The 12,277-nt window shown below is 44.3% G+C and overlaps 1 protein-coding gene across 1 annotated transcript in view; it reads left to right on the top strand.

Moving 5' to 3' along the window:
* Positions 1 to 12,277, top strand: part of Vstm4 (V-set and transmembrane domain containing 4) — a 91,897-nt gene that overhangs the window by 55,216 nt on the left and 24,404 nt on the right. The window contains exon 6 of the mRNA XM_076834851.1: positions 12,089 to 12,195. Within this exon, the coding sequence (XP_076690966.1) occupies positions 12,089 to 12,195 (107 nt within the window). The remainder of the gene's footprint in view (positions 1 to 12,088; positions 12,196 to 12,277) is intronic.

The raw sequence follows: 12,277 nt of genomic DNA, 5'->3' as shown, positions 1-12,277 counted from the left end.
TTCTTGGGGGAGGATATGGCTGGGCAGTCAGAGGCTACACAGCAGCTGGCCAGCCATCATTACTCAGTGTTTGCTTCCTGCCATGCTTGTGTCTGATTAGCCTGCGACTTGTGCTGATTGGTCCCTCCTCCTTCCCCTCCCTGGCCTCCCCCTACCCCTGCCGTGATGAACTGAGACTGAACTGAGCAATCAGTGTGTCATCTTAGCCTGGTGGTTGGTAGAGTTTGGTTTATCCCCAGCTCTGGAGTACCCGATTGTGTTAGATTTCCGTTGCTGTGTCAAAATACGTTAAAAACCACCTTAAAAGGAGGAAAGGTTTATTTTGGTTCATGATTTCAGAGGTTTCAATCCCTGGTCTGTTGGCTCTGTTGTTTTTTGGGCCTAAGTTATGTGGTGGAGCAAAGCTGCTCACCTCCTGGTGGAGGGAAGCTAAGAGAGAGTCAGGTAGAGATGAGGGTCCCATGATCCCCCAGCAGGGGTACACCCTCAATGACCTAGCTTTGGTCCACACCAGGCTCTGCCTCTTAAAGGTGCCACAGGCTGGCAACCAGACCTTCAATTCATTGGCTTCTAGACTCTAACACTGAGGTCAGGGAGGATCACAGAGTCCTGCTCAAATGCTACCTCTGCTTCTCTGCCAGCCACGCTGTACTGCCAGGGAGGAAGGTGGGGTGCCTGATTCACAGCTTCCCCCACGGGTGTGCCTCCTGTTGGACAAACCCTAGATCTACCTCTGGAACCTGGGAATGAGCACCTGCCTGACTTTTCATTCATCTTCCTAACTACAACCTTATGCCTCAATTACTTAGTGCAGCCCCGAGCTCCTGCTACAGTGCCCCGATAGTGAACAGGTCAGTTCTCACCTTCACATCTTGTCTTTGGCCTGAATATGCCTCACCTCTGCAGCCCAGACAACTTTTCCTGTCCCCATCATGACTGGGGCCCCCAGGTCCTGGAGTCTCATCAGTTGGCTTGGTCATTGCTGCTGCCATGGGCAGCTGGGCCTCTGGGGTCTTGAGCTCTGGTCAGGACCACTGTCCTTCTCCATCCTCTGACCACTTTGTCCTAAGTGGGTATGGGCAGAAAGCACAGAACCAGGGCAAGATGCTAGGAATGGAAACCCCCAGGCAGGGGAGGGACCCTCAGGAAGAGGCTACATGCTGGTACTGAGGAGACTGTGGTCACAGAGAAAGGGGCCTCTCCAAGTCACTAGGGAAAGACCTGGTGACTCTAGGAAATTCCATGATTTACTAAGCGTTTTCCAAAGAGGAGAAAAAACAAGGCTCAATGTGAATGTGTATTATCCCTGAGGTCACAAGTTGCCATGCTCTGGGAGGGACAGCCCTGACCTTTCCCATGGCCGTGTGTGCTGAGGATGCAGACATAGCAGAGCCGAGGGAATATCTCTGAGTTCTGCCAGGTTTTAAACATGCCCTCCCTGGGGAAAAGAGCTCTGAGAGCAGCTCAGCTAGTAAGTATGACCCTGTCCCCCAAAGTCTTGGAACATCAGATTTAAAATGAAATCCTACCAGTTGCACAGAGCTGTGATACCTTTCACCCTGCAGGTCAAGCAGGTTGTTGGAAGGATAGCTTGGGAGCACAGGAAAGACAATCCCCAGCCAATTTACTTCCTGGATTTAAGACAATAAAGTGTTTGTAAATGATAGACAAAAAGTAGGCACTAGGTTGCACGTGCTGACAGCAGCTACACCTGGAGTTCCCTCCCGCTTTCTCTGTGTTTTTTGGTACTTACTCTTTCTCATGGACAGATAGGGGTTTGGGCTACATATGTGCAGGATAAATTGCAGGAACTGTTCTATCATGGCTTGTGAGCTTAACTTGAAGCATTTTTCAGTCTTCTCTGAATCATCAGAGATTTATAAGCATCCCCAGAAAATGGAAGTATGGGATTTAATTAATAAGTGACATGTCCAAGATCTCAGAATGAAGACAGAAGTGTGATTTAAAAGAGAATCTAAAGATGGGTGCTCTGATCTTAGATATGCAAGTACTTGCTTCTTTTTTATAATACTGGTTAGTCACAGGGTGACAGGACATTTATTCCTTCTGTGCAAGGCAATTTTCTTGGAAGATTAAGGCTGAGGGGCCAATATGCCTTTATTCAAAGTCAAGCTCTGCCCCTGATTGCTGTGTGCCTTTGGCTCTGGAAAATGGGGACGATAATAGACCTAGCACACAGTGTTGGGAGGGTTAGATGAGTTGGTCTGTATAGAGTGCTTTGAGTATCTCTAGTAAGGAGTGAGTTCCTTGCAAATGGTTCTATTATAAGCCAGTGATTATTGAGGAATTCTTCTGATTCAGGTTACAAAGCCACGGAGCAAAGATGAAATAACATACAGTCTATGCCCTTGAAGTCCCTGTTTAATAGGAAGCCCAGTAAAATACAACTGAGGTAGCTCTCACACTGGGCATGTCCAGGAGCTGTTGCAACTGTCCACAGTGGTTGGGGGGGGTGGGTAAGGCCTTTGGGGGTGGGGTAGTTGAGCCAACTCCGAAGGATAAGTGAGGGTGTTCTGGATGAACAGGGCTGGGGGGCTGGGGGAAGAGAGAGGATCCTAGGGGTGAAAGCCTGGGAAGTGGAGGATCCTGGTCATGGGATTTGGAAGGTGTGTAGATGCAGGACAGAGCATCAAGAGGGTGGCTGGGCAGCACCAAGGATGGCAATCCTAACAACAACCAAGCTGTGCTTTCATTGATCGCCATGTCCTGGAAACCACACAAATCACGGGACACACACTTTCTTCACTCCTAGCAACAATCCCTTGGGTGGAGGCTGTCATGGTCCCCATTTGCCAGATGAGAAATTGATAAAAAGAAAAAAAAAATGACTGTGTGCTGAGGCATCCTCACCTATGAGCAGCCCAGCTCACAGAATGCCAGCCCAGGCTGCCTGGCTCCAGGGAAAACACGCTATCCCAGATGTGCTCAGAAGCTTGGAATTCACTGTGAGTGCTTCAGAAGTCGGCATTCACACCAGTAACAAGAACAGATGCTAGGGAAAGTCGGGCAGCAGAAGGAGAAGTGGGAGAGGCATAGTGAAGGCCGATTAGGATTGGCTGCACTGACCCGGAAGCCACCTGAGAAATCCAGTGTCTCACGGAGGCATCAGGTTGGGCATGCAGAATCTGCTGCATGCAGTGGCCTTCCTGTGACCATGGATTCCAGTGTAAGCAGCTTGTGCAAGGGCTATCGTGGGACACAGGTCTGGGGCAGACCATTTTGCATCCTCAGAGATGTTTTCTGAGGGAGGACCTTGTGTCTCCAAGGACAATGAAACTAAATAGACCTAGGCTGTGGTCCAATCACTGTTCATTATTCTCTCCTGGGTTTTTAAAAATATATATATATATATATATATTTAGTTGTAGATGGACACAATACCTTTAATTATTTATTTATTTTTATGTGGTGCTGAGGATCGAACCCAGGGCCTCACACATGCTACCACTAAGCCACAACCCCAGCCCTCTGCTGGGTTTTTAATGTTCATGAGTGCTGCAGACCCTCCTCTGTCCACATTCACCAGAGCAAGCAGGCTGTGGAGGGCAGGGATGGAAGACATGTGTGTGTCTCACCACCTGCCTCTCTCCTGCGCCCCTGATGGCCATCACTTCTCAGTCATGTGCTCCCACCCCAGCACTGATCTGTCATCCTGCTTCCACAGTCTCTCAGGCAGGAGTAGGAGCGGGCAGGACAGGCCTTTGAGACTGGTTCTCTACGCTGGCACAATGTGAAGTGCATAACATCTGGGTTTGGGCAGCCTCATTATCAGGTTGAGCCATTCTGCCTGGCAGATTTGTGAACTTGATCCAGTCTTTCAACCTCTCTGGGAATGTTTAAGCCTCTACATAACAGATGTGCCCATTGTCCATCGTGCTCAGGGCCACTATGAAGGTTTGATGAGATGGCAGGGATCATGGGCTGTTTCCTCACAATTGCTTGTAGTGTCCCCATGCCCTGTATTTCAGGGGATTTCTTTCTAATCCTCCTAAATACCCTACAAGGTACAAATTAGTCTCTGCAGACCTACAGCATTAATAAAACTGCCATCTATTAGATAAATGGGAGCATTTTGTCATTTATGAATCTTTTCACTCCAGGTGACAAAAGCCAAGATGGTGTAACCTAGGAAGGGATTTGCAGCTCACCTAACTGGGGATGGTACAGTGGATGGACCTGAGGGCAGCTCAGTCCAGAGGGACCCAGGGTGATTGGGGTGGTGGCTTCTGCTCCTTGCCCTTTTTTCTGGGTGGTACTAGCTCCAGGTAGCCTTTTGTCCTCAGGCCAGGCTGGAAGGGAGCAGAGCCACGTACATTCACTGTGGCCTTCAAGAATCCACTGTCTCACTTCCTAACCAGCAAACACAACTCTGACCTCCCCTCTATTAGAACAGCCTGGATCAAGCACTACAGCCAGAGTAAGATTGTGCCAAGCTGCTGGGGGAAGGGGTCAATCCTACCCAAACAGGTGCTGTCAATCCTGAGTGGGGCAGATGCTGAAGACACCACCCCAGGGACCTCTCCCAGCCCTTAGTGTTATGACCCAAGACCAGGACTCTCTAGGGCCTCCCTACATATTAACAAAACATTTTCTGATCTTACCAGTTAGTGCTCAGAAGTTTTAAGGTCAAACGAAAATACCAGCCTGACCAAGCCTCTGTGGCAGAATTCACAAAGCTGGAAGGGACTGCAAAGGAAGAGCTTCCCTTGGTGGCAGTTATACAACTATCTAGTATGTGGCTCTAGCAGTGAACTTCTTATGTGATATAAACCTACTTATTGTGAATGGTTACAGGGTGGCTGTGAACCCAGATATGACGTGGCAACCACCTCACAAAGGAGCAGGTTTTATTCTGATATTGTCAGAATATGCATGTTGGAAGGTCTTAGGACAGAAGCTGGCTCTGTCTTAGCTCCCAGGAATACTGCCTCCCCCCATTCTCCACTCAAACATTGAGAGAAGATTCCACATAGCAATGATGATTATGTCATTGATAAGATAATGATAGGTGACACCCTCTATGTGCTTACCACATCCCAATGGAGTCACTGTGATGAAGTGGTCCATTCACTCATCTTGAAAGTGAAATTATATAACTCCTAAGCAGCTCTAGAATTTGGTACCATTGACCTTGGGTACTTTAGTGGCAGGAGACACCCCCAGAATAAATTCAAAAAGCCTATGGTAAGATGTCAGGTTCAGGAAACTTGCCCTGTATATATGAATCTTTGCCTTTATGTGGCAGTTGACATTGAGGAGGGAGGTACCTGTAGTTATTAGTATTGTTTTTTATTATTTTTAAAGTGACAGTAAGTTGCACAGTGACATAGCTGTAGAAGTCAGCAATCTTCCTTCAAGATTCTACACTTAACTTTTTAGGTACAAGGTTATGAGGTGTTGATCCTGCATGGAATCTTAGAAAAGAGGCCATAGGGCTGCTCAAAAAGAAATGGATGGATCTCTCTGGTGATCTAGGTCAGGCATTTCCTTGTCAGAGCCAAAAAATGCAAATAGAAAGAAAGGAAGCATGTGGACATTTCTGGAGGGTGACAGATCAACTTAAGAAATACCTGCCAAAGACAGGGTGGAGCAAGAGCTCTGCAGGCCCAGGAAGGTGTTGGCAGGACCAGAGCCAACATGGCTTCCATAGTCCCACTTGTTAAGGGTTTTCTGGGTTGGGACCTTTGTCCCTATCTATCTACCTCAGTTCAGGTCATAAATCCCTTTGGAGCATACGACAGGCAACTCTGTACCCAGGGATAAGAAGTACATACTTATGAAACAAGAAATGAGATTCGATAGATGTCAAGGGAACATTTGGATTCATAATTCATATGTGCCAGGCACAAAGATGGCCCTGGTCCAAAGGAAACACCTGGTGTCTGAGGCATGTATGGTTGGCTGGATGAGAGCCCCTTAGCTTGCAAGGTTAGCTGCACCTCTAGCGTATCCCAGGCCACTCTCTGTATAAGAATGGCCATTTGATGGCCAAGGGACATCAGAGGGACTCATCTATAGTGCAGCCTGAGTGTGCTTTGATCTTACAATTATGGAAGTAGGTGAGGCTGAGTCTCAGTTGTAATTATGTCCTTTGATAGAATCAGTTCAGTATATAGTGTTGTTGGTTTTTTTTTTTAATTTTAAATTTTTATTCCTCTCTCTTCTCCTGAATACTCCTAGCTCTAGAGGAGACACAGAATTTCCATATGGCGGCCTACCATGCATACCATTTTGGTGGCGGACATCACTTATCCAGACAACCTGCAGAAACATACCCCCCTGTTTCAAGGGATGGTCCTTCATCTTGGGTACATCTCTGGCCCCCAAGATCCCAGCACTTGGGTTTTCCCTTCCTTCTTCCACCAGGGAAGGGGTTTCATCAGCTGCAGTGCCTGAATTTAATACGAATTAAAATATACTGAAATTTCAGTGTTACCTTCCAGGATCTTCTCTTTAGGGAATTAATTTAAGCCAGAGCAGTGGATATGTCTCAATTAACTATCTTCCTGTCCCAGTTTTATGGTTCTGTGTTGTCTGGACTGGGTCCAAGGGTACTTGCTTCAAGGTCTATAAAGTAGGCCAACCTGGATTGAATCCCACATGTGCTGTCTAGTCAGTGTCCTGTGGAAAGGGTCTGGAACTCTCTGAGGTCTAATTTTCTCATCTGGGATATTATGGATATTATGAATGCCAAGCTCTTTCCATACTGACTTGCACAGGATGGACACAAACATAGCTATTACCATTTTTAACTTTGTTTTTTTTGCAAAAAACAAACAAACAAACAAAAAACCCAGAATTTGTTCAATGCCTTGCAAAATCCAGGTCACCCTCTGTGTTAGTCAGCTTTTCTTTGATCTGATCAAAATACCTGATATGAATTACTTAAAGGAGGAAAGATTTATTTTGGCTCATGGTTTCAGAAGTTTCAGTTTATGGTCAGCTGACTCCATTGCTGTGGGCCTGAGATAAGGCAGAACCTTGGTAGAAAGAAGTGGAAGAAGGCTACTCAGTTCATGGCAACCAAGAAGCAGAGTGAGAGACAAAACTAGGAAGACTTGGGCACAGGATTTACCCTTCCAGGGCCCTGCCTGAACGACCCACTTCCTCCAACTAAGCCCCACCTCCTACAGTTTCCACCTCCTCTCAATAATGAGAATTATGAATCCACCAATGGACTAATCCTCTGATTAGGTCGCAGCCCCCATGATCCTATCACTTCCCCAAAGCCCCACCTCTGAACTCTGCTGCCTCAGGGACCAAGCCTTCAACAAGCGAGCCTTTGAAGGACGTTCCAGATCCAAACTATAACAGCTGCTTTGCCTGATGTCCTGGGGCAGCAGTCTGTTCAGGGTTGCAGCCTCTCTCCCCTCATTGCCTAACAGGCGTGTCCTGCATGGCTATTGTTCAGCACTGCTGTGCCTGTGGAGGGTGTTCCTCAGGGGAAGGGCAAGCTGTACTCAGCAGAGAGTTTTCTGATCAAGGTTCAAGTTGAAAGTTCCCTCAGGGCTAGAACATGGGCACTGTGAAATACCCAAGTTGCAGCATCCTGCTCCCAGAGTTGCACTCCCCACCATGTTCCCTCATGCTGGCTACTGAATTTGTTGCTATTTAGTCATTTCTTTCCTGATCTTACTTAGACCACACCATCTCATCTGATTCTCATCATAACCCTGTGGATTGTTAGCAGGGGTTGGTGACCCATTTTATAGATTGGTGTGTGGATCTCTAGGGAGATAAGTGAGTTGTCCCGAATCACTCTCAGGGCTCCAGTGCAGCCCCTCTGCCCTTTGTCCAGCCACCAGGAGTCACTGAGAAGAGGTGCTGAGCCTTTGCAGGATGGAGACCCCTGAGGGGTGACCAGGCAGGAACTGTCTGTACATCTTACAAGAACCCTGCACGTGCCACCTCCTGCCTCACCCTTGTTGGAGCCAGAGAAACAGCCCTGCTCAATAGAGCTCTGGCAAATAGCACTTCTCTCTAATCGCACAGCCCTCTAATTTAGAGGGAGTTCCCCGGCCTGTTTTTCATCTTTTTTTTTGGTTTGACTGGCATCATCTCTGTTGTGTCAGAGACAAAATACATGTTATCCCCCAACATGTGGGATAACTTTTCTTGTGAGTTAATCATGAGATGGGCTTTCTTGGTCAAAAAGTCCTACCAGCCCCACTGGCTCAATGAGAGAAATTCTGAGGGAAAAATCATCTATCCTATGTCACTGTGATGACTCAGTGTCTGTACGAGGTCTCATTGTTGAACTATGAATTAGAACTAAATTTAGTTTGGTGCCGTCGCACTGTTTTGAAAGAAAGTGGTAATGACAAAGTGAGTCCTTTTTAGCTTACTGAAAGCCCTGAGAATGGCGGCATAAATTCATATAAATAATGTTCAAGAAACTTCCATTTTACATGAAAGAGCTAAAGAATTAAATCCAAGAAAAAAGAGAGGCAATGGAACTATTATTAGATTCTGCAGTGTGTGAACTGCAGTTGGGGAGACTATCCAAACTCATAGGCAACAAATGAAAGGAAACCATCAAAAGAGATTTCAGCAAAAACAAAGAAAGATTGTACATTTAACAAATCAGAATTCAAAGGAAATTGGAAGAAATATTTGCAACAAATATGTCAAGAGGATGCAAAAGGTGCACACAAATATCTGAGAAAAACCCAAGATCCTAAATAAATATATCACAAATGTAGAAATCCAGATACATCACAATGTAGAAAATGTAGAAAAGCAGATGCATCGCAAATGAAGAAACATGCCAGACAAACTTGGGAAGTGCTCATCCTCACAATGATCAAAGAAATCCAAGTAAAAAAGGGATCACATTTTTGTTCATTAAATGAGTCATTTTTTAAGTTGATCTACTTGGCATCAAAAAGAGTGACATCATGAGTACCCTCATTCATTGAAGAGTTATGAAGGAGAACTGACTTGTCAGAAATCATTTTGAAAGTAGGTGTTAAATAGACTTTAAAATGGTCCTCCTCTGTGACATGGTAATTCCAGCTCTAGGAACCCAGCTTAAAAATGAAAACATAAGAATGGAAAACCATTATATACAACACACACACACATACACATTATTTTTAAAAATTGGAAAACAAAGTGGATGTTCAGATGTTAAAGGCTAAATTAAGTATGACTTATCTTCTCACTGAAATAGTATGAGAATTTAACAATATGAAATGTGTAGATTAAGAAAAAATAAGAATGCAAATTGTAACATGGTATGATTTTAAAACATATATAAAAAACAAGAAAGAATTGAAAACTTCTGTCTACACAAAATCTTGAACACAAATGTTTATAGCAACTTTTTCCATCATTGCCCAAACTAGGAAGCGTCCAAGATATCTTTAACAGGTGGATAGATAAAATGTGGTACATTCGGTCAATAGAATGTTATTTATCACTAAAAAAGAAATGAATTATTGAGCCCTGATAGGACAGAGGAACTTTAAGTGTGCACTACCAAGTGGGGAAAAAAAAAGCCAATCTGAAAAGACTACATCCTATATGATCCCAACTATATGGCACTCTGGAAGGCAAAATTCTGGGGATGGTAAAGGTAGAAAGGATAGTAGTTACCAGGGACTTGAGAGGAGGGAAGGATGAATAGGCAGGTCACAGAAAATCTTTAGAGCCGTGAAACTGCTCTGCATGACACAGTCATGGTGGATACTGTGATTATGCATTTGTCCAAACCCATATAATATACATCGGGAGGGAATTCTGATGTCAACTACAGACTTGGTGTGATGATGGTGTGTCAGAGTGCCCTTACCAGTTGTAACATGTGCATCCCCGATGGGGGAGGGTGATAATGGGGGATGCTGTGCATGTGTGGTGGGGAGGGAGTGTTTAGGAAATCTCTGTACCTTCTGCTCAGTTTGGCTCTAATATTTGAAGTCTATTAAAAAAAATTAAGAGTTGTGGAAATATTTACAAAGATTGTGTTTTGGTCATGATAAACTTATTTCCTTTCATCTCCATGCCTGTAATTACCATTTTAAAATGTGAACCTGCATTACTTTCTTTTGAAAAGAAATAAAAATAAACATTTCAAGAGTTTAAAAAGCTACAGAACTGAACTGTACATGTGTTTGTATATCTAAGCAATTCTGAGAGTTTCTAATCCCTTGTTTGCTCTTAGTGGTCAGAGTTTTGTAAACTCGCATTCCTTTTGGCTATTTGTGAATTTACACAACTGTCCCTGTACACTAAAGCTGTGACCAGTTAGTTTCTGTTCCCAGTGAAAATAAGCTGTCCTTAGGAATCTCAGTGGGAACCATATTCTTGGAATTTTTCCCACAGTGTATGATTCAGTCTTCATTTATTTTCAAATATCTAGGATTATTATTAAAATAACATCTCTTATGAAGTGTAGGTATTTATGTGCATTTTATCATAAACATATCCAGTAATAACCCTCACTGTCCTGTCTCCCATCCATTTAGTTGCTCAGTATCCCCTTTCTTCTGGACCACTATTTTTAAATTCTTGACTATTTCTAGAGGTTTTATGCATGCAAATGGTAATATATATTTTTATTTCCCTTATTTTTATATAAAAAGAAGAATATACTGTCCAAAACCTCACTTTTTCACTTCTTCATTCCTCTTTTTCGTCACACAAAACTCCATGTGTGAATTCACCATAATCTATTCCAACCAGTCCCCAGCTGATTGACAGTTGGGTTGTTTCTAATCAAACTGTACTGTAATGTCTTATCTTACACATGAAACATTTCATATATATGAAAAACATCCATACAATGAGTTCCTGGAAGTGTAATTGCCATTTGAAGACTCTAAGCCTGCAATTTTGATAGCTCATGTTAAGTCATTCTTCACTGGGCAAGGTTTGCACTCATATCAGCCCTGCACTCTTATCCAAAGAGTGCTTTGCCCAGATTCCATTGTTGCCATTCTATTATGAGAAAAAAGAAAGTACATATTTCAACTTGGATTGCTCTTTCAGGAGAGAGCATTAGCATGTTTGGGATGAAAATTTCCTGTTCACCAACTTTTTCCATTTTGATGCTTGAGCAATTGCTTATATTCTTATGGATTTCTAGAAACTTTTTATGGATGGGGAATTAGTCTGTCTTGGTAGTCATACCTACTTAGCTAGAACATATGCCTGAGGACAAGAGATTCTAAAAACCATTTCCCTCTGGGTTGCTAGAGCCAATGGAAGACTTTGGAACAAGATTGGTGGACATTCAGGGAAATTTGTGGACTGCATTCCACCTGGAAGGCCAAGAGTGGGTTTGACTGACAGGCTTGCTTCTTACTAACAGTGTCACCCAGGGCAGTCAGTAAGCATCTGAAAGCCTTGGCTGTCTTATCTGTAACAAGGCTGATCATCCCTCTCACTTTGGATTATCAGAGATAACACATAGAAACTGATACTGTAGTGATTGCACAGGATCAGCTAATTGGAAAAATACTTCTCAGCGTGAACTCAACTTAGCATATAATGAAGATAAAATTCCAGCAGAAGAAATCCCTAGCATTCAAGGGGGACCCAAGAGAGATTTCTGGGTGCGGCTCCCTACCATTCTGTTGCCAGGGTGGTGCTCTGTTTTTGAATTGAGAACCACAAAGACATGGAATGGATGGGCAAAGAATCTTGGTTTTCGGAGAGCTCAAGCAAAAGGTTCTGGTGGCCTCTTTAATATTCTACTGGTATGTAGCCAAGTCAGACTGTGTAACCATTTAAGCCAGGTGTAAACCATCAGCTATTTTATATCCCTAAATAATGTAGAAAAGCTGGCCTGGGGATCCTCCAGGGCATTTTGAACTTTAAACAACACATTATAAATCACAAACTAGCTCATCTCATCATCCTTATCTTATCCAAGGGTCAGGACCAGACTTCTAGACATCCCTGGAGATAAGCATAGAGCCAACCTTGTCCAGCTATAAGACGACTCCTCCTTACACAGCTGCAAAGGGAGCACTCAGAAACTACTGGAAACTAGCAGTTCTTTTTCCTTTCTGCTTTGCGACAACAAGTCAAACTTTGGCTTCACCAGGGCCTTTTCCTTCTACAGCTCAGGGGAGACTGTCACCAGCGTGACCAGCTTGGCCCCCCTGCAGCCCAAGAAGGGCAAGAGGCGGAAGGAGAAGGCAGATGTTCCTCCTGCAGTTCCTGCCAAAGGTAGGAAGCTGGATGGCAATTCCCTGTGTGGAAACCACATGATCAATCCAGAGATTGGCCTGGGAGTCAATGTAGAATCAGG

Source organism: Callospermophilus lateralis, chromosome 15 (assembly GCF_048772815.1).
Source record: "Callospermophilus lateralis isolate mCalLat2 chromosome 15, mCalLat2.hap1, whole genome shotgun sequence".
In the NCBI taxonomy this organism is placed as follows: Eukaryota; Metazoa; Chordata; class Mammalia; order Rodentia; family Sciuridae; genus Callospermophilus; species Callospermophilus lateralis.
The sequence above is the reverse complement of the archived record's forward strand: the minus strand, read 5'-3'. Positions and strand labels throughout refer to the sequence as shown.